Below are 20,951 nucleotides of genomic sequence, written 5' to 3' on the forward strand. Positions count from 1 at the left end.
CTGAGTAAGTTCTACGAATTGTAGCAATGTCAATTTTTTGGTATGGTATTGTACTATAGTTGGATAAGGTATTAACCCTGGGGGAAGCTGCAAAGGGGTACACAGGACTCCCCTGTACATTTCTTTGCAACCTCTTGTGAATCCATAATTATTTCAAAATAAAGGGTTTTTTTTAAAGAAAATCCATGCCAAAGAAAAAGCCTAACCAGGTACTAAAAAACTGGTAAAGGAATGTTATCTTTACATTAAAACATGTATGAGAATATGTATCATTTTTCCATGATTCCTCTCTATTAGTTTCTTAGGGCTGCCATTAACAAAGTCCCACAAACTGGGTGGCTTAAAACACCACAAATGTATTCTCTCACAGTTCTGTAGCACTTTATTTATTTATTTATTGAGACCCTGTCTTGCTCTGTTACCAGACTAGAGTGTAATGACAGAATCATGGTTCTCTGCAGCCTTGACCTCCCAGGCTCAAGCAATCCTCCCAACTCGGCCTCTTGAGTAGATGGGACTACAGGTGCATGCCACCATGCTAGGCTACAGACAAGGTGTCACTATATTGCCCAGACTGGTATCAAACTCCTAGGCTCAAGCAATCCTTCCACCTTGGCCTCCCAAAGTGCTGGGATTACAGGTGCGAGCCACCACGTTCAGCCTATAGCGCTTCAATGAGTCACAGACATCATCAAAGAACTCTGGCCTATAGAATGGATCTGTTTTTGGCCTACACACCCCAAACTTTCCTGGTTGATCTCCTTTCTTCTCAATCATCCCTCTGCCATCTCTACCTCCTCAATATAGTCATATATTACTTTCTCTAATTTTCCTAATTTCTAATCAACACTATTTTTTTGCCTAGTGATTCTATTGGAATATCCATCCATGTATTCTTGATCCCCTACTAGATTGAAAATGTCTCTATAACACTTTAAAAATGTATTCCTATCACCTAGCAAAGCAACTTGTATGAATCTTTTATTTATTTTGAGACAGCATCTTGCAGTGTCACCTAAACTGGAGTAAAGTGGTACAATCTTGGCTCACTGTAGCCTCAAACTCCTGGGCTCAAATGATCTCCCACCTCAGTCTGCTGAATATCTGGGACTACAGGCATACACCACCATGCCTGGCTAATTTTTTAATTTTTAATTCTTTGTAAAGACAGGGCTTTTGCTATGTTGCCAGACTGGTCACAAACTCCTAAGCTCAAGTAATCCTCCCACCTGAGCCTCCCAAAGTGCTGAGATTACAGGTGTGAGCCACTGAGCCTGGCCTGAATCTTTTTTAAAAAGTTATAAACAGGCTGGGCACAGCAGCGCATGCCTGTAATCCTAGCACTTTGGGAGGCTGAGGTGGGAGAATTGCTTAAGGAGGTCGAGACCAGCCCGGGCAATATAGCGAGACCTCATCTCTGCAAAAATTTAAAAAATTAGCCAGGTATGGTGACGTGTGCCTGTAGTTCCAGCTACTCAGGAAATTGAGGTGAGAGGATTGCTTAAGCCAGGGAGGCAGAGGTTGCAGTGAGCCAAGTTTGCACCACTGCACTCCATCCAGCCTGAGTGACAAAGTAAAACCCTGTCTCAAAACAAACAAACAAAAATTAATAAACACTGTAGATTGTGTCCTTTGATGTACAGAGTTTTTAGGTTTGATATAGTCCCATTTGTCTATTTTTGCTTTTGTTGCCAGTGCTTTTGGTGTTACATACACAATAAATCATTGCCAAATCCAATGTTATGAAGCTTTTCTCCAATGTTTTCTTCTAAAAGTTTTTGTTGTTTTAGATCTCACATTTAGGTCTTTGATCCATTCTGAGTTAATTTTTCTATCTGGTATAAGACAAGGGTACAAATGTATTCCTTTGCCTGTGGATAATCCAATTTTCTCCATGGAAGTGTTGGCACCCTTGTCTAAAATCATTTGACTATTTATGCAAGGGTTTATTTCTGGGCTCTCTATTCTATTCCATTAGTCTACATGTCTATCTTTATGCCAGTACCACACTGTTTGATTACTATAGGTTTGTAATATGTTTTGAAATCAGGTTTTCCCTAAGTATTTGATTTAAAATAACCTTGCCAACCCAACATTCTGAACAGCTGGTCTGTTCCCTGCAAGGGCTTCCTGTGCTTGCTCACTCACCTGGGCACCATCTTCCTGTCTCTTCCCTCACAACCATCCAGGGCTCCTTCCCTTGCTCCAATGAGGAGATTATGGCTGGCTTAGAAACAGAAAGACCTAGTTATAAGAAAAGAAATTGAGATGAGATGGAAATGAATGTATCCAAATACCGTAATTTAGAACTGATTAAAATAAAAATAAATCACAGATAAAAATGGTACTTGATAAGGGATACAGAGGAAATAAAGGAGAAGAGATGAAATCCTCATATTCATATGAACACAGGATCATAACAAACAAAGCAAACAAATAGGTGATAAAATAGTACTTAAATTTATGTAAGCTTTCTCTTATTTTGCTGTGAGGAAAAAAAAAAAGAAGCTTCCTGAAATATTTATTCTTTAAAAAAATTTTTTTTTTGAGACGGAGTTTTGCTCTTGTTGTCCAGGCTAGAGTGCAATCGCACAATCTCGGCTCACTGCAACCTCCACTTCACGGGTTCACGTGATTCTCCTGCCTCAGTCTCCTAAGTAGCCAGGATTACAGTTACACCCACCACAGTGCCTGGCTAATTTTTGCATTTTTAGTAGAAACGGGGTTTCACCCATATTGGCCAGGCTGGTCTCAAACTCCTTACCTCAGGTGATCCACCCGCCTCAGCCTCCCAAAGTACTAGGATTACAGGCATAAGCCACTGCACCCGGCCTCATATTTTTTAAATGTTAACTGTACAAAGTTCTTAAAAAATAACTTCCAAAGGCAAATCATTTAAAAGAGAATACAGGTCAGGCATGGTGGCTCACGCCTGTAATCCCAACACTTTACGAGGCCAACGCAGGTGGATCACTTGAGATCAGAATTTTGAGACCAGCCTGGCCAACATGGTGAAACCCTGTTTCTACTAAAAGTACAAAAATTAGTTGTGCCTGGTGGTAGGCACCTGTAATCCCATCTACTCAGGAGGCTGAGGCAGGAGAACTGCTCGAACCTGGGAGGCAGAGGATGCGGTGAGCTGAGATGCACCATTGCACTCTAGCCTGGGCGACAAAAGTGAAACTCTGTCACAAAAAAAAAGAAAAAAGTTAAAAGGCCGGGTGTGGTGGCTCACGCCTATAATCCCAGCAGTTTGGGAGGCCAAGGCAGGTGATCACCTGAGGTCAGGAGTTTGAGACCAGCCTGACCAACATGAAAAAAACACGTCTCTACTAAAAATACAAAATTAGCCAGGTGTGGTGGCGCATGCCTGTAATCCCAGCTACTCGGAAGGCTGAGGCAGGAGAATCGCTTGAACCTGGGAGGCAGAGGTTGCGGTGAGCCGAGATCACGCCATTGCACTCCAGCCTGGGCAATGAGAGCGAAACTCCATCTCAAAAAACAAACAAATAAATTAAATAAAAAATGAAAGAGGACATTTATTATAGGAAATGGAGTGGTGTTCCTTTGAGAATAGTAAATGAACCTTTATTACTCTAGCCTACCACTCTGTTACCCAGGAAAGAAAAAAGCTTCGCTTCTGGAACCCATGTGTCTAGTTTTAATCTTATGCTAGTACACTGGCAGATTTAGTACAGTGGATGTGAAAAAAAGACAGAGTGCTTTCTTTGACAGCGTTATGCTTTAACATTGCAGATTTCCAATTCTGCCCCTTAAACATCAAAGAAGAGTTATTATAAGAAAGGACCAAAAGAACACGTAAGGATGGGGATAATGAAAATATCCCTCCATTTAGCTGTGCTTGTTTCTACAATACATAAAGAGAAAATTCATCCAGTTATTTGAAAGCTAGCCCTAAATTAATAGGGGAGAAAGAAGAAATTCTAAGTAGATTGTGAATTGTTGGAAGAATTCTGAATTGTCAGGTTCTTAATTTTTAGATAACTTTACCAAGTGACACCAAGTTGCTATAATTCTCCAACATCACCTCCTTGTACAAATTCCTCTGCGCTGGGTTCAGGCATTCCCATTCCTCCTGAGAGACATCTATAGCCACATCTCTGAACATCACCAACTCCTAAAATGACAAATCGTAGTACTATTTTTGAAATTATAAGAAACATTTTTAAAAAGAAAAGAGAGGCGCTAAAAGAAGGTACTGCAAGAAAGGAGACAGTCTACTGAATATATAGGCTAAGCCTGGGTCACGGGTCAAAGAGGAATTTAGTGTGACTGAAGTGGAGTGCCCACATGTTCTTAAACAATTCAATTTCTGCAGATACATCTTCTTGTGTAGGTGGCAAACTCCTGTTAATCAGTCATCTCGAAACTAGGAAAATAAGTACAGGCTCCCAATTAAATTAAATAGTTAAAAATGTTTAAATCTTTCCAAAATGTCTTATTAAAATCTCTATCTTGAGAAAAATAACTTGAAGACTTGACTTTATGATTATGACTATCATGCCATAGGCATTTTTAGTTTTCCTGCAAATTCTTTAGTACACATCTGGTGCACACTACATTTTCCATAGATGGACACTGCTGTATCTTTCATCGCATATATTCTTCAATTTAATCTTGACATCCCCCTTCCAATTGGTGTAAAGTTATGTGTCCCCTTCTGTTGAACCTGAAAGGACATCTTTCAACCTATAGACTTATTCACCCTATAGAATATGGCAAAAGTGATTATGTGACTTCCGTGGTTAGATCACAAAAACATATCATACTTCTGCCTTACTTTCTGGGGATGTTCGTTCTGGAAACCCAGCCACCATGTTCCTAGGAAGCCTAACCAGCCCATGGGATAGCTCATGGGGAAAGGAACCAAGCCTCCCCAAACAACAGTCAGCAACAGCTTGCAAGCCATGTGAGGGAACTATCTTGAAAGTGGGTCATGTAGTTCCCAATCAGACCATTTCAGCTGATACCACAAGGAACAGAGGTGAGCAATCCCTACTGAGCTCTGCTCAGATTGTGGATTTGTAAGCCCAACCATGATTGCTGTTTTAATCTACTAAATTTTGGGTTGGTTTATTATCTAGAAATAGTTATTGTAACGTAATATGATTTTTATTGGTAGCATAGCATTTGATTTTTTTTTTTTTTTTTTTTTTTTTGAGATGGAGTCTCGCTCTGCCACCCAGGCTGGAGTGCAGTGGCCGGATCTCAGCTCACTGCAAGCTCTGCCTCCCGGGTTCACACCATTCTCCTGCCTCAGCCTCCCAAGTAGCTGGGATTACAGGTGCCCGCCACCTCGCCCGGCTAATTTTTTTTTGTATTTTTAGTAGAGACCTGGTTTCACTGTGTTAGCCAGGATGGTCTCAATCTCCTGACCTCGTGATCTGCCCGTCTCGGCCTCCCAAAGTGCTGGGATTACAGGCTTGAGCCACTGTGCCCGGCCCCCATTTTTTTTTTAAGAGACGGGGTCTCACTATATTTCCCTGGCTGGTCTTGAGCTCCTGGGCTCAAGCAATCCTCCCACCTTGGCCTCCCAAAGTGCTGGGATTACAGGCATGAGCCACTGCACCCAGCCTCATTTAATCTTACAATAAAAGATTTAATAATTCTCTTAAGCTTGAATCTCTGGGGTGAATAAAATCTCTACGGTATTTTCTAAGGTACATATTCCATTGTTTTATAATTACACTTGAGAGGTCTTAACTGTTACCATCCACCACCTCTCCCTGTATATTTACTATGTTCCTAAACTAAAGAATATTAATGTAGAATGATCCAGACTCTCATAGATGTGACCCAAGTAAGTCTAACATATGCTGTTCAATCTAAAACTGGAGTTTGTAATTGGTGATCACATATTTTCTGGCAAGATCTTCAGTTTTTCCACGCAAGCACTAATCCTATCTCCATCTAATCCTAAAGCCTCACGCAGCAAAGTCTGTCTGCTCAATGAGATCACCAAACACCAATTCCTGGCCGGGCGCGGTGGCTCAAGCCTGTAATCCCAGCACTTTGGGAGGCCGAGATGGGTAGATCACGAGGTCAGGAAATCGAGACCATCCTGGCTAACACGGTGAAACCCCGTCTCTACTAAAAAATACAAAAAGCTAGCCGGGCGAGGTGGCGGGCGCCTGTAGTCCCAGCTACTCGGGAGGCTGAGGCAGGAGAATGGCGTGAACCCGGGAGGCGGAGCTTGCAGTGAGCTGAGATCCGGCCACTGCACTCCAGCCCGGGTGATAGAGCGAGACTCCGTCTCAAAAAAACAAAACAAAACAAAAACAACAACAACAACAAAACACACCAATTCCTATCACATCTCACCGGAAAACCCAAAATTGTGAAGTTCAAAGATTTCCCACATGTGATTTAATTAACCATTCATTCCCTGAGGACACCTCAAGTGGTAGCTTTTTTTTTCTCCCACAGCCTTCGTACCACCGTCCTCCTTGTTTCTAATCGTTGATGTCAGACAACTGTCTTTCCTTCTCTAAAATCTTTTTTTTTTTTTTGAAATGGAATCTCACTCTGTCGCCCAGGCTGGAGTGCAGTGGCGTGGCCTCAGCTCACTGCAACCTCTGCCTCCTGGGTTCAAGCAATTCTCGTGCCTCAGCCTCCCAAGTAGCTGGGATTACAGGTGCACACCACCACACCTGGCTAATTTTTGTATTTTTTGTAGGGAAGGGGTTTCACCATGTTGTCCAGGCTAGTCTCAAACTCCTGACCTCAAGTGATCTGCCTGCCTCAGCCTCTCAAAATGCTGGGATTACGGTTGTGACCCACCGCACCTGGGTCCCTTCTCTAAAATATAATGTCATCATTTCATCAGTCTATACCATGTATTATCTCTCTCTCCATTGCAGTGATGTATTTACATGCAGGTTTTTGCCCCTCAGGAATTTTCGCTCCTGGCTCAGTATCACTAACTCTAATACTATAATCTTAATTTTCAGTGATTTCAAATATCCGTATACTGCGTTCTTCTAACATCATGGGCCCAATTCCTTAACCTCTTCTACTTTTCTATGAGCTTATCTTCCACTCTACTGTACTCACTCCCCACGTTATTACTCTAGACCTTGTGACTAGCAATAACTGCATCACCTCCAAAATATCAAGTATCCTTCTCTGATCCCCTTCACATTGGCACTCACCCACTCCATGCCTCTTCTCCCTCTTCTTACCCAACTTAAATTCCATGCTCAACTAATCACTTAACTTTATAATCACTCCCAGCATGAGCTCCCTTAACCCTCTCATTTCACACTTGCTTGACAAAGCCTGAATCCTTGATGAATCCATCTCTCTTTCTACTCCATCACCAAATCTAAGTAGCTAAAATTGGCTAGAGAAAATTATAAAACTTAGTAACAAGTTTTATTTTTATATTTTCTTTCTCTTTTTTTTTGCGAGGGGTGGTAAGGGTGGGGCATCTTTCTTTGTCACATAAGCTGGAGTCCAGTGGCGAGATCTTAGCTCACACTGCAACCTCAAACTCCCAGGCACAACTGATTCTCCCATCTCAGTGTCCCAAGTAGCTGGGACTACAGGCATGTGCCACCATACTCAGCTAATTTTTTTTGTGTGTGTACCGATGGGGGTCTTTGTTGTCCAGGCTGGTCTCAAACTCCTGGTTTCAAGCAGTCCTCTTGCTGTGGCCTCCCAAAGTGTTGGAATTACAGGCATGAGCCACTGCACCTGGCATATTTTTATATTTTTCTTTTCCTTTCTTAAATGGTTAAGAACTAAAAAGGTATACATTCAGATGTCTTGCCTCATATTTATCCTTTCCATTTTGTCTCCCACCTCTTGCCCCCATGAGTGCAAAAAGTTATTAAAAAACTTTATAAGTAAATACATACATATAATTTTTCATGCTTTTATACAAATAGTAACATATTATAATATATGCACTGTTTGGTACTTGATTTTTTTTCACTTATTAAATTCAAAGTATCTTGCCATATCTGTGATGAATGGCTTCTTTATTTTTACATAAGTATATATAGTCCAATTATTTGTATTAACACTGATGGTTTACCAATTAAACCTATAGATTCATTATTTCTAGTCTTTGGCTATTATAAACAACAGTACAATGAATGCTATTGTGAATTTATCATTTCATACAAATACGGGTATATCTGTAAGAAAAAGTACCAGGAGTTGGATTGCTGGGTCAAAATGGAAAATACATTTTGGTAGATGTCAAATTGCCCTTGAAAGCAGTTAGACCATTTTGTTCTCCTCACAGACTCACTAACAGGGTGCTTTGTCAAAACATTTTATTTTTACCAATCTAACAAGAAAGAAATGTCCACTAAAACTCTATGTCATAAACTCTACTGCCACAGAGTTTTAGTGGACATTTCTTTAATTGTGAGTTTAGTACTTTTCTTTTTAGAAGAACCCTTTATATTTCCTTTTCTGTGAACTCTCTATTCAGGTCCTTTGGCCTTTTTTCTACTGGGCTATTCATCTTTTTTTCTCTAAAAGTTCTCTATATTAGAGAAATAATAAGCTCTTTCCTTGTTTATGAGTGGTAAATACTTTACTCCAGTTTGTCATCTGTCTTCTGACTTTGCTGACAAGTGTTTCTCGCCATGCAGAAGTTTTTTTATTTTAATGTGGTAAAATGTGTTAACTTTTTCTTTTTCTAGTTTTTGGATTCTGAGTCCTAGTTAGAAAGGCGTTCCCCAAACCAAAGTTATGGAGGAATTCTCCCATGTTTTATTCTAGTGCTGTTATCACTGTATTTTTAACAATTAAATTATTTGATTTATTGTAATTTATCCTATATGGTACGTGGGATATAGATTGGACTTTATCTTTTTCCAAAATTGCTACCTATCTGATAATGTTATCAACAGTCCATCTTTAGCCTACCGATTGGACATGTCATGTTAACCATGAGTTATATTCCCATTTTAGGTATAACTCTAGGATTTCTATTCTGTTCACTTGATCCAATTATCATGTTTTCAGTATTGTGCCTTTCCATTATATGTAATTATGTGTAATTACCTGGTAGAGCTAATGTCCCCTCTACAGAGGGAATTAACAGAACCCTGAGTCAACAACACATAACATGCAATAAAAAGTGTACAAGAGGCTGGGCGTGGTGGCTCACACCTGTAATCCTAGCACTCTGGGAGGCTGAGGCAGGCGGATCACTTGAGGTCAGGAGTTTGAGACCAGCCTGGGCAACATGGTGAAACCCCATCTCTACTAAAAATACAAAAAATTAGCTGAGTGTGGTGGCACACAACTGTGGTCCCAGATACTTGGGAGGCTGAGGTGGGATAGTTGCTTGAACCTGGGAGGCAGAGGTTGCAATGAGCTGAGATTGTGCCACTGCATTCCAGCCTGGGTGACAGATTGAGACTCCGTCTCAAAAAAAAAATAAATAAAAATAAATAAATAAAATTACTAGAAATGAAAAAATATGATTTTCAAGAGAAAACCACTTAATAGAAACATATCGACAAATGACACAGATGTTGAAATTGGCAAAGACTATAAAAACTATGAGATATATTTAAAAAATCTACAGGAGGGAAAAAGGGAAATTTCAGGTGAAATTTGAATACTCTAAAAAAGAACCCAAGGCAAATCCCGAAACTAAGAAATGAACTATATGAGGCCGGGTGTGGCGGTGGACACCTGTAATCCCAGCACTTTGGGAGGCTGAGGCGGGTGGATCACCTGAGGTCAGGAGTTTGAGATCAGCCTGGCCAATGTGGTGAAACCCTGGTCTCTACTAAAAATACAAAAATTAGCCAGGCACGGTGGTGTACAAAAATGTTAAAGGAAATTCTTCACGTGGAAAAAAAAATTGATACTAGATAAAATCCTCAGTCTATACAGAAGAATAAAGAGTGTTAGAAATGGTAAACATAGGGTTAAAACATAAGATATTCTTTTCATTTAATAATTTCTTTAAAAGATAATCAACTAAAGAAAGAAATATATGCTTTAAGCAAATTTAGAAATAAAATATATGACAAAAAAAAAAAAAAAAGACGGGAAGGGGAAATAGAAGTATCCAGTTGTGCCTGGTGCAGTGGCTCACCCCTGTAAGCCACTCCAGGTAGGCAGGATTGCTTAAGGCCAGGAGACCAGCCTGGGTAACAAAGTGAGATGGCATCTCTACAAAAAATTAAACAATTAGCCAGACGTGGTGGCACACAACTGTAGTCCTAGTTACTTGGAAGGCTAAGGCAGGAGGATCACTTGAGCCCAGGAGTTTGAGGCTGCAATAAGCTATGATGACACCACTGGACTCCAACCTGGGCAACAGAGCATGACCCAGTCTCTTAAAAAAAAAAAAAAAAAAGAAAAGTATCCAGCTGTAAGACGTTTACATTATACCTGAAATGTTCTAAAATGACTCGAATAATGTAAAGCACATTGCAAACCTTAAAACAACCCCTAAAACAGCAAAACAAAGAGATACAGCAAATAATCCTATAGTGAAGATAAAATTAAACACTAAAAAAATAAGATTAATCCAAGACAAGGCAGGAAAACAGGAAAAAAAAATTTAAAAAGAACAGTTGACAAAATGATAGAGTAAAACCTAACTATATTGCTAATTACATTAAATTTAAGTGGTCAAACTACAGTATATTTCCTGACTTATTTTATGGAGCCAGCATTGCCCTGACACTAAAACTTAAAAATTAATTAAAAATTAAGATGAAAGAAAGTCATTTTTACATAATAAAATCTGAGAGAATGTGTCACCAAAGACCCAAACTACAGGAAATGCTAAGGGAAGATCTTCAGGCTAAAGATAAATGATACAGGATGGAAGTTCAGATCACAGGAAGGAAGGAAAAGCAACTAGACATTTTTTCCTGTTTTCCAACACATATAATTTCTTATCTTTGCGAATTCTTTCCACATTTCCAAGTGTTTCTTTTTTATTTATTCCTTTTTTTGAGACGGAGTTTCGCTCTTGTTGCCCAGGCTGGAGTGCAATGACACAATCTCAGCTCACCGCAACCTCTGCCTTCTGGGTTCAAGTGGTTCTCCTACCTCAGCCTCCCAGGTAGCTGGGATTACAGGCATGCACCACCACGCCAGGCTAACTTTGTATTTTTAGCAGAGACGGAGTTTCTCCATGTTGATCAGGCTGGTATCGAACTACCGACTTCAGGTGATCTGCCTGCCTCAGCCTCCCAAAATGCAGGGATTACAGGCGTGAGCCACAGCACCTAGCCGTTTCCATGTATTTCTAATTCATATATTTTCACTGTTTTTGGTAGGAGCATTCAAAGCTATGATTTTTCCTTAGGGTCCTGCTTTTTTATTTTATTTTTTGAGATGGAGTCTTGCTCTGTCATGCAGGCTGGAGTGCAGTGGCAAGATCTTGGTTCACAGCAATATCCGCCCCCTGGGTTCAAGCAATTCTCCTGCCTCAGCCTCCCAAGTAGCTGGGATTACAGGTGCACACCACCACACCCAGCTAATTTTTGTATTTTTAGTAGAGATGGGGATTCACCATGTTGGCCTGGATGGTCTTGATCTCCTGACCTCATGATCGGCCCACCTCAGCCTCCCAAAGTGCTGGGATTACAGGCATGAGCCACTGCACCTGGCCAGTGTCCTGCTTTAATTAAATCTCTTTTTTTTTTTTTTTAAGACAGAGCCTTGCTCTGTTGCCCAGGCTGGAGTGCAGTGGTGTGATCTCGGCTCACTGTAATCTCCGCCTTCCAGGTTCACGCCATTCTCCTGCCTCAGCCTCCCTAGTAGCTGAGACTACAGGCGCCCACCACCACGCCCGACTAATTTTTTGTATTTTTAGTAGAGACGGGGTTTCACCCTGTTAGCCAGGATGGTCTTGATCTCCTGACCTCGTGATCCACCCGCCTTGGCCTCCCAAAGTGTTGGGATTACAGGCATGAGCCACCGTGCCCGGCCCTGTTTTCTTTTCATTCTATTTGTCTGATATAGTTTGCCAGTCCTTTTCTTAACCTTTCTAAATTAGTGAATCATTCAGGTGTCTGGGTTTTAATTCATGATTCAATCTGAAAGGTCTTTTAATAGATGAGTTAAACACCATTTGCATATATTAATAAGGCATATATATTTGCTCTCTGGTCTTAACTTTATCATGTAGTTTTTTTTTTTTTTTTTTTTGAGACAGAGGCTTGCTCTGTCACCCAGGCTGGAGTGCAGTGCGATCGTAGCTCACTGCAGCCGCAAACTTCTGGGATCAAGTGATCCTCCCACTTCCGCCTCAGCCTCCCCAGTTGCTAGGACTACAGGTGCACACAACCACAAGCAGCTGATTAACAAAAAAAATTCTTTTTGTAGAGATGGGGTTTTATTATGTTGCCTGGACTGGTCTGGAACTCCTGGACTCAAACAATTCTCTCGCTTCAGCCTCTCAAAGTGCTAGAATTACTGGTGTGAGCCTCCGTGCCTGGCTTTTATCACGCGATTATTTTGTTAATTCTGTCTTGCTCACTCTCTCTGCATATATCTGTGTGTCTTAAGTCTTACTATACATAAGTTATTTTTTGTCTCTCAATACCGGTTAAGCCTCAGGAGGGAAGATATGCATGTATGTGATATTTTTTCCCCACTGATTTATTCCTAGTTACCTAGAAGAATGCCTGTCACATAGTAGGTACTCGGTAAATATTGGTTAAATCACCTCATCCAATCAAAGTTCTCACAAGAGAAACACTAATATTCAAAATAATATTATTTGTGTTCTTTCCTTGTTTCTGTTAAAAGATTTCACGTAAGGGAGATGAAGAATCATTTATTCAACAAGCATATGAACACGGGTTGGAGAGGAGAGAAGCAAAAATGAAGGCCCTGAAATTCTGGCACGTCACTTACTCACTAGTAAGTTACTGTATAATTCTCAGGTAAGAAACAATGTCAGAATAAAGAAGGCAGGCCAGGCGCAGTGGCTCACGCCTGTAATCCCAGCACTTTGGGAGGCTGAGATGGGCGGATCACTTGAGGCCAGGAGTTTGAGATCAGCCTGGCCAACTTGGCAAAACCCCGTCTCTACTTAGAGTACAAAAATTAGCTGGGTGTGGTGGCATGTGCCTGTTGTCCCAGCTACTTGAGAGGCTGAAGTCGGAGAATCGCTTGAACCTGGGAGGTGGAGGCTGCAGTGAGCCAAGATCGCGCCACGGCACTCTAACCTTCCCACCTGGGAGACAGAGTGAGGCTATATCTCCAAAAAAAAAAAAAAAAAAAAAAAAAAAAAAAAATGCAAATAGTCACAAGCCCTATACAAAAAAAGAAAAAAACAACTTACATGGGCCATGGCTTATTTTAGAATTGAATGTATTAATTAATCCTCTTCTTGGTTCCCTCTGGAAGAAACTCAGTCCAAAGAAGGTGTTGCTGGGGGAGAGGGGAGTTAAAAAAAAAAGACAGGAGATTATTGCCTCTAAGCTCCCAAAATGTTAATTCAGAATGACATTTTTCTTCCCCCTTCATATCTCCTATTCCCAGACCTGATACATACAAACATAAATTATTAGTGGGAATTTGGACAAATCCTAGCTTTACTCAAAACCATGAGGAAACCCAGCTACAGCAGGATAGACTCAAGAAAAGCAAGGATCATTCTCTTCAGCAGAAGGGATAGTTAGGCCAGCCCAGTGTCCCAATACTATGATGAAATGGAAGCCAGGATCAGGGTGCTGAGAACTGCCCTGAGTAGATTTTTACTGAATTAAGAGGAAAAAGAAAAGTTAATGGACATTATGAGAAAAGATCAGGGAAACAGAAAACAGACCCAAAAGACCCAATGTATGTATAACAGGAATTTCAAAAATAAGAGGCTGAAACAACACAGATGGAAGAGAAGAAATAAATAGAACAAAAATTTCCAGACCAAAATAAACTCTTGAGTCTTTAAAGTACAGTGCTGTAAGAATTAAAGAAGAATCGTACCTGCAAACATCCTGAGAAATATTCTTAAATTTGTCTTTGAATACAGACAAAAGGACATAAATATCTTTTAGTAAGAAGTTGCAGAGGTTGGGCGCAGTGCCTCACGCCTGTAATCCCAACACTTTGGGAGGCAGAGGCAGGCGGATCACGAGGTCAGGGGCCCAAGACCAGCCTGGCCAACATGGTGAAATCCCGTCTCTACTAAAAATACAAAAATGAGGTGGGTGTGGTGGCGGATGCCTGTAATCCCAGCTACTCGGGAGGATGAGGCAGGAGAACTGCTTGAAAACCCACGGCGGAGGTTGCAGTGAGCCCAGATAGCGCCACTACATTCCAGCCTGGGCGAAAGAGAGAAACTCCGTCTCAAAAAAAAAAAAAAAAAAAAAAAAAAGAAGTTGCAGAACAATGTGTATGTATTGTGGCCTAGCCTAATCTTAGGAAAAAAAAAAAAAAAAATCAAACACATATGTACATAAGCATACTACATATGTGGTGTTTTTCTGAGGCTGTGATGATAAATGCGGGGTAGCAATGTGATTTTGGCTTGTGTTGTATGTGAAAATCTACAGCTAACTCCTCAAGTAGTCAGGAGGGGAGATGGCTGAATGACAGATCTCTGGGGCAGGGCGTCCTGAGCCTTAGATGTGTGCACAGGAGCGGGGTGAGGTGACTGTGCGTGTGTCTGTGTGTGAGAGACCAGAGTTGACTGAGAGGAGTGGAAGCTCTCTGACTGATCGTGTGAGCCTGAGGATAAAGTAAATGCTTTTTTTTTTTTTTTTTTTTTTTTGAGACGGAGTTTCACTCTTGTTGCCCAGGCTGGAGTGCAATGGTGCGATCTCGGCTCACCGCAACCTCCGCCTCCCGGGTTCAAGCGATTCTCCTGCCTCAGCCTCCCGAGTAGCTGGGATTACAGGCATGCACCACCACACCTGGCTAATTTAGTGTTTTTAGTAGAGATGGGGTTTCTCCACGTTGGTCAGGCTGGTATCGAACTTCCGACCTCAGGTGATCCACCCGCTTCGGCCTCCTAAAGTGCTGGGATTACAGGCGTGAGTAACTGCGCCCGGCGTGTGCTTTTTCTTTCATGTAAATTAATGGGACTTAAAGAAATAGCCATTCACAATAATGGTCACAGTCACCTACATTTACACAAATGATCGGGCACAGAATCACACTGTCAGTAAAGCACACCCACGCACCAGGTCGCTGTCCCAACAGTAACACACACTTAGCCCAAAGATAAACCCTACTTCCTCACGCATGCAAAACACACCCCCCTAAGGGGTGATCCCGCACTCAGAGGCTTAAAACTACAGACATTCCCCTTCCACGACACTGGTGAGCCAGGATTTCTCACCTTCAGCATCCTCAGGGAAGGCTCTGGTCCAAGTCCTGATTCGGATTCCAGGCGAGGCCGCTCTACCTTCTCCACCGGCCCGGGACACCCTTACCTGCCTCTACCCGGAGACCATTCCTCCGAGGCTCCTACCGGAAGTAGCTGTGGACAGCGGTGTCCTCTGGGAAATGCAGTCCGAGGGGAGAGCGCCTGAGATGGAAAGGGTGTGTTCCGCCGGGCTCCGGGATGCACTTGCGCAGTTTCACCCGAGGCTGGAGTGACGCCAACCTCTTAGGGTTCGTTTTCGGATACCAGACTTCGGGTTCCGCTGAGGACGGATTTCAGAATAGGGACAGTGGCTGCCCCGACCTCCTCAAGGCGGCCGCCGCGGGGTGTGGCTGAAGATAATTTTTGGCGGGCGCGGACTAATCCGGCTTCCCTTTGTGGAGTTGTGGTGAGAGAGGTGTTTTGTTGCGAGACCGCACGTGCGCCTATCCGAAGGTGACTCTGGTGGAGAAGGTGGATATGAACCGACTTGTGAGGGTGTAGCGCGTGAGATTCGTATGTGAAACGATTTTTTTTAAAAAATATTTTTTGGCTGGGCGCGGTGGCTCACGCCGAGGCGGGCGGATCACCCGAGACCAGCCTGACTAATATGGAGAAACCCAGTCTCTACTAAAAATACAGAATTAGCCGGGCGTGATGGCGCCTGCCTGTAATCCCAGCTACTCGGGAGGCTGAGACAGGAGAATCGCTTGAACCCGAGAGGCAGAGGTTGCGGTGAGCCGAGATTGCGCCATTGCACTCCAGCCTGGGCAACAAGAGCAAAATTCCTTCTCAAACAAACAAAACTGTACGTCATATATTTGACTCTATTTTATATATATATTATTATTATTACTACTATTATTTTGAGACGGAGTCTCGCTCTGTCGCCCAGGCTGGAGTGCAGTGGCGCGATCTCGGCTCACTGTAAGCTCCGCCTCCCGGGTTCACGCCATTCTCCTGCCTCAGCCTCCCACGTAGCTGGGACTACAGGAGCCCGCCACTGCGCCTGGCTAATTTTTTGTATTTTTAGTAGAGACGGGGTTTCACCGTGTTAGCCAGGATGGTCTCGATCTTCTGACCTCGTGATCCACCCGTCTCGGCCTCCCAAAGTGCTGGGATTACAGGCATGAGCCACCGCTCCCGGCCTATTTATATATTTTTTCATACAGAAAAAATATATTCTTGCCTGGGCAAGAAAAACAACAACAACAACAACAAAAAACAAAAACTGTACGTCATATATTTCACTCAACTTTAAAAAATTTTTTTTAATTTTTTTGACACAGGGTCTTCATGCCCTGTTGCCCGGGCTGAGTGTGGTGTCGGGATCCTAGCTCACTGCAATCTCCACCTCCTCTGCTTCTCCCGCATCCACCTCCCAAAGTGCTGTGATTACAGGCGTGAGCCACCAGGTCCAGCCAAAACGATATTTATTTATTTATTTATTTATTTTTGGTAAAGACGAGGTCTCGCTATGTTGCCCACGCTGGTGGTCTCGAACTCCTGGACTCAAGCGATCCTCCCATCTCGTTTGCCAAAGTATTGGATGACAGGTGTGAACCACCGCGCTGGGTCGTGAAACGGTTTTGAGGCCTTTTGAGAATGGCTGTGCTATATGCCCGCGTGGGGTTCATATGGTAAGCGCCGCCACTCCCGCAGTGGCCCCTGTGGGGTGATACCTGATGTGGCTTAAATGTGAGAGGCCACCTGGACCCGTGTGATTGCCATGTTTGCGGGAGCGCAGCCACCTGCACAGGGATCCTGTGACATTCTGTGTGAGGCTTTTTTGCGCTGGGTCCACCCATGATTAGAGGACTAGTGTGACTGTGGCGGCCCCTGGGAAGGGAAAAAGCTGGTTGGGACCAGGAGGGTCTGAGATGGATGAATGACAGATCTCTGGACCGGGGCGTCCTGAACCTTAAATGTATGCATAGGAGTGGTGTGAGGTGACTGTGTGTGTTTGGTTGTGTGTGAGAGTCCAGAGCTGACTGAGAGGAGTGGAAGCTGGTACATGTTATCTGCCAGAAGGGACAGATCCATGGTAAGGACTTTTAACTTCGCTGAGAGACCAGTAACTCCATCACCAAGTGTAATATGAGGAAATGGTGCTTGAGAACAAGTGATTCTGCTTGTGTCTGATTCTTGTTCATGTATGTGGGATGGTTTGCTCTTGAAACTGTCACTGAAAGGAGAGTGAAATATATGATGTATAGCTGGCCCTCCCTATCCATGGGTCTTGCATTGGGGATTCAACAAACCTTCAGTTGAAAATATCTGGGAAAAAGTTGATGTTTGTATCTGTACTGAACTTGTACAGACTTTTTTTTTCTTGTCATCATGCCCTAAACAATAGAATATAACAACTATTTACATGGTTATTAGGTATTATAAGTAATCTAGAGAGGGTTTAAAGGATTTTCGTAGATTATATGCAAATACTGTGCCATTTTATATAAGGGACTTGAGCATCTGTGGATTTTGGTAGGGAGGAGTCCTGGAGGGATGACTGTATGTGAAAGTGGTTTGTGAATATGCTCAAGTCTCTGGATGAATTGTATGACAGTGAAGGAGTACGTGATTAGGCTGTTGTGGCTTTGAGGTTTATGTGTATATTTTAAAGGATTATGATTGAGCTGGAGATCATGTGAGATTCGATGTGTTTGAATGTGACTTCTGAGTTAAAATCTGAATGAAAGATTGCGAGGTTATATAAATGTAGTAACTGCATAAGAGAATGCAGGTATCTGGGACCCATGGATACGTTACAATGGGGAAAATAAATAATCAGACCTTTCAGTGATTACTTTTCAGGGTAGTTTGGTGGCAGCACTTTGTGCAAGGAAGGCAAATCCATATCCATAGTGTCTATTTCAGTGAGAAAAAAGCAGTCCAATGTAACCAACCTGCCACCAGAGAATGGTGCCATATTGGGGACTCACTGTTGGTCTCTGCACAGTCACTCTAATAAAAGCCATAGGACCCTTTTGGAAGACTGGGAGAAAGATTAACAGTATAAATTTCTGGAAGTATACTGGTGTTCTTCCTCAAGGGGACCTGGCCTCCCCTTCATTCAAGGGCTTCTAGGTGTCTTCACTGACTGAAGTCCGGGTATTCATTGAGGGACCTGACTTTCTGTCTTTATGAATCAAGTTACGCTTTTGTTCACTTGACCTAGAAGTCTTCCACTTACGCAAATCAATTAATGCTTTAGTAGATTTCCCATCTATTTAACTTCCACCAAAGAATATCAGCCATCTTCCCAGATAGTTACCCTGTAACAGATATTTTCTTTGACATGTTCTTTCATGGCCATTTTGCATTCTTTATCACAATAAATCATTGTTTCATATTTATTAACTTGTTTTAAATTAGACACTGGCTCTGAACTGACCTTAATTCCAGGAGACCCAAAACATCACTGTCATCTACCAGTCAGAGTAGGGGCTATGGCAGTTAGGTAATGAATGGAGTTTTAGCTCAGGTATATCTCACAATGGGCACAGCAAGTCCCAGAAGCATTCTGTGGTTGTATCCCCAATACCACACACAAAATTGGACTAGATCTACTTAGTAACTGGCAGAATCCCCACACTGATTACCTGACATGTGAACTGAGGGCTGTTATGGTGGGAGAGGCCAGGTGAAAGCTACTAAAACTGTCTCCACCTAGAAAAATAGTAAATCAGAAGCAATACCACATTCCTGGAGGGATTGCAGAGATTAGTACCACCACTAAGAAAAATATGCAGGGGCGGGGATTCCCACCCCATCCCCATTCAGCTTGCCCGGTTGGCCCTGCAGAAGACAAATCGGTCTTGAAGAATGCCACTGGATTATCATAAGCTTGACCAGGTGGTAACACCTGTTGTAGCTGCTCTACCAAATGTGGTTTTGTTGCTTAAGGATATTAACACATCCTCTGCTACCTGATGTGTAGCTACTGAGCTGGCAAATGCTTTTTTTCTCCATCTTTGTTATTTAAAACCACCATAAATAGCTCGCTTTCAATTGGTAAGGCCAGTAACAACACTTTCACTGTGCAGCCTCAAGGGTATATCAATTCTCCAGACATATATTGTAAGTTAGTTCACAGGGATCTTGATTGCCTTTTCCTTCCGCGAGATACTGCACTGGGCCGGGCACAGTGGCTCAGGCCTGTAATCCCCGCACTTTGGGAGGCTGAGGCGGGTGGATCATCTGAGGTCAGCAGTTCCAGATCAGCCTGGCCAACATGGCAAAACCCCGTCTCTACTAAAAATACAAAAATTAGCTGAACATGCTGGCACACACCTATAATCCCAGCTCCTTGGAAGGCCGAGGCAGGAGAATTGCTTGAACCCAGGAGGCAGAGGTTGCAGTGAGCTGAGATCGTACCACTGTACCCCAGCCTGGGCCACAGAGCAAGATTCCGTCTCAAAACAAACAAACAAACAAAAAATACTGCACTGATCCATTACGTTGATGACATTACACTGATTCGACCTAGTGAACAAGAAGTAGCAAGTACTGTAGATTTATTGGTAAGACATTGCATGTCAGAGGATGGAAATAAATCCAGTAAGAAATCAGGGGCCTTCTACTTCACTGAAATTCCCAGGGGTCAGGTGGTGTGGAGCATGGTGGGATATCCCTTCTAAGATGATGGATAAATTGTTGCATCTGGCTCCTCCTACAGTCAAAAAGGAGGCGCAATGCATACGGGGTCTCTTTGGATTTTGGAGACAACACATTCTTCACTTGGATGTGTTATTCTGCTGGCCATTTACCATGTGATCAAAAAAGCTGTTAGTTCACAGTGGGGTCCAGAATAAGGGAAAACTCCCCAACAGGTCCAGGCTGCTGTGCAAGCTGATGTGTGCCACTTGGGCCACGTGATCCAACAAATATAATAGTGCCTCCAGTGTCAGTAGCAGAGAGGGATGCTGTTTGGAGCCTTTGGCAGGGCCCAACAGAAGAATCACAGGATAGGCCCTGAGGATTTTGGAGCAAAGCTCCATCTTCCTTTTTAGAAAACACCTCTCCAGAGGCAGCTTTTGGCCTGCTACTGGACCTTAGTAGAGACTGACCATTTAATCATGGGCCACCAAGTTACCATGCAACCTGCACTACCCATCATGAAATGGGTGTTATCTGACCCACGAAGTCATTAAATTGGGTGTGCACAGCAGTACTCTATCATAAAATGCAAGTGGTATAAATGTGACCAGGCCTAAGCAGACCCTAAAGGCACACATGTGAAGAAGTGGCCCAAAAGCCCATCGTTCCCCTCCTGCTGCAATACCTTTCTCTCCCAGCCTGCACTCGTGGCCTCATGGGGAGTTCCCTATGATGAGTTGATAGAGGCAGAGAAGACTCAGGCCTGGTCTACGGATGGTTCTGCATGATAGACAGACACCACCTGGACAGCACTACAGTTCTGTTCTGGGACATCCTCAAAGAACAGTGGTAAAGGGAAATCCTCCCAGTGATTCGAACTCGGAGCACTGCACCTGGTTGTTCATTTTCCCTAGAAGGAGAAATAGCCAGATGTGACATTATATACCAACTTATGCACTGTAGCCAATGGTCTGGCTGGATGGTCAGGGACTTGGAACATTATTTAAAAACTGGTGACAAGGAA

The 20,951-nt window shown here is 42.8% G+C and overlaps 3 protein-coding genes across 10 annotated transcripts in view; 2 read left to right on the forward strand and 1 right to left on the reverse strand.

Annotated features, from left to right (window-relative positions):
- Nucleotides 1-12,878, forward strand: part of LOC105495639 (zinc finger protein 382) — a 92,419-nt gene extending 79,541 nt beyond the window's left edge. Inside the window, exon 8 of one of the 2 annotated variants that reach the window (XR_011617472.1) lies at nt 12,766-12,878. The gene's annotated coding sequence lies outside the window, so the exon portion shown is untranslated. The remainder of the gene's footprint in view (nt 1-12,765) is intronic. The other variant, XR_011617473.1, reaches the window with a different exon arrangement.
- Nucleotides 1-15,446, reverse strand: part of LOC105495457 (zinc finger protein 461) — a 38,157-nt gene extending 22,711 nt beyond the window's left edge. For 2 of the 6 annotated variants that reach the window (XM_024797174.2, XM_011765057.3), the window contains exons 1-4: nt 15,305-15,446; nt 13,304-13,392; nt 4,049-4,138; nt 2,149-2,244 (exon numbers count right to left, since the gene is read on the reverse strand). In XM_024797174.2, coding sequence (XP_024652942.2) covers nt 2,149-2,244; nt 4,049-4,091 — 139 coding nt within the window. In that variant the 5' untranslated portion in view covers nt 4,092-4,138; nt 13,304-13,392; nt 15,305-15,446. Of the gene's footprint in view, nt 1-2,148; nt 2,245-4,011; nt 4,160-13,303; nt 13,393-15,304 lie in introns of all 6 variants that reach the window. The other 4 variants (XM_011765054.3, XM_011765051.3, XM_071086448.1 and 1 more) reach the window with 3 other exon arrangements.
- Nucleotides 15,447-15,504: 58 nt separating this feature from the next.
- The window catches only part of LOC105495460 (zinc finger protein 567), a 57,880-nt gene continuing 52,433 nt past the window's right edge, over nt 15,505-20,951 (forward strand). Inside the window, exon 1 of one of the 2 annotated variants that reach the window (XM_011765062.2) lies at nt 15,505-15,784. The gene's annotated coding sequence lies outside the window, so the exon portion shown is untranslated. The remainder of the gene's footprint in view (nt 15,785-20,951) is intronic. The other variant, XM_071086425.1, reaches the window with a different exon arrangement.

This window comes from Macaca nemestrina, chromosome 20 (genome assembly GCF_043159975.1).
Source record: "Macaca nemestrina isolate mMacNem1 chromosome 20, mMacNem.hap1, whole genome shotgun sequence".
In the NCBI taxonomy this organism is placed as follows: domain Eukaryota; kingdom Metazoa; phylum Chordata; class Mammalia; order Primates; family Cercopithecidae; genus Macaca; species Macaca nemestrina.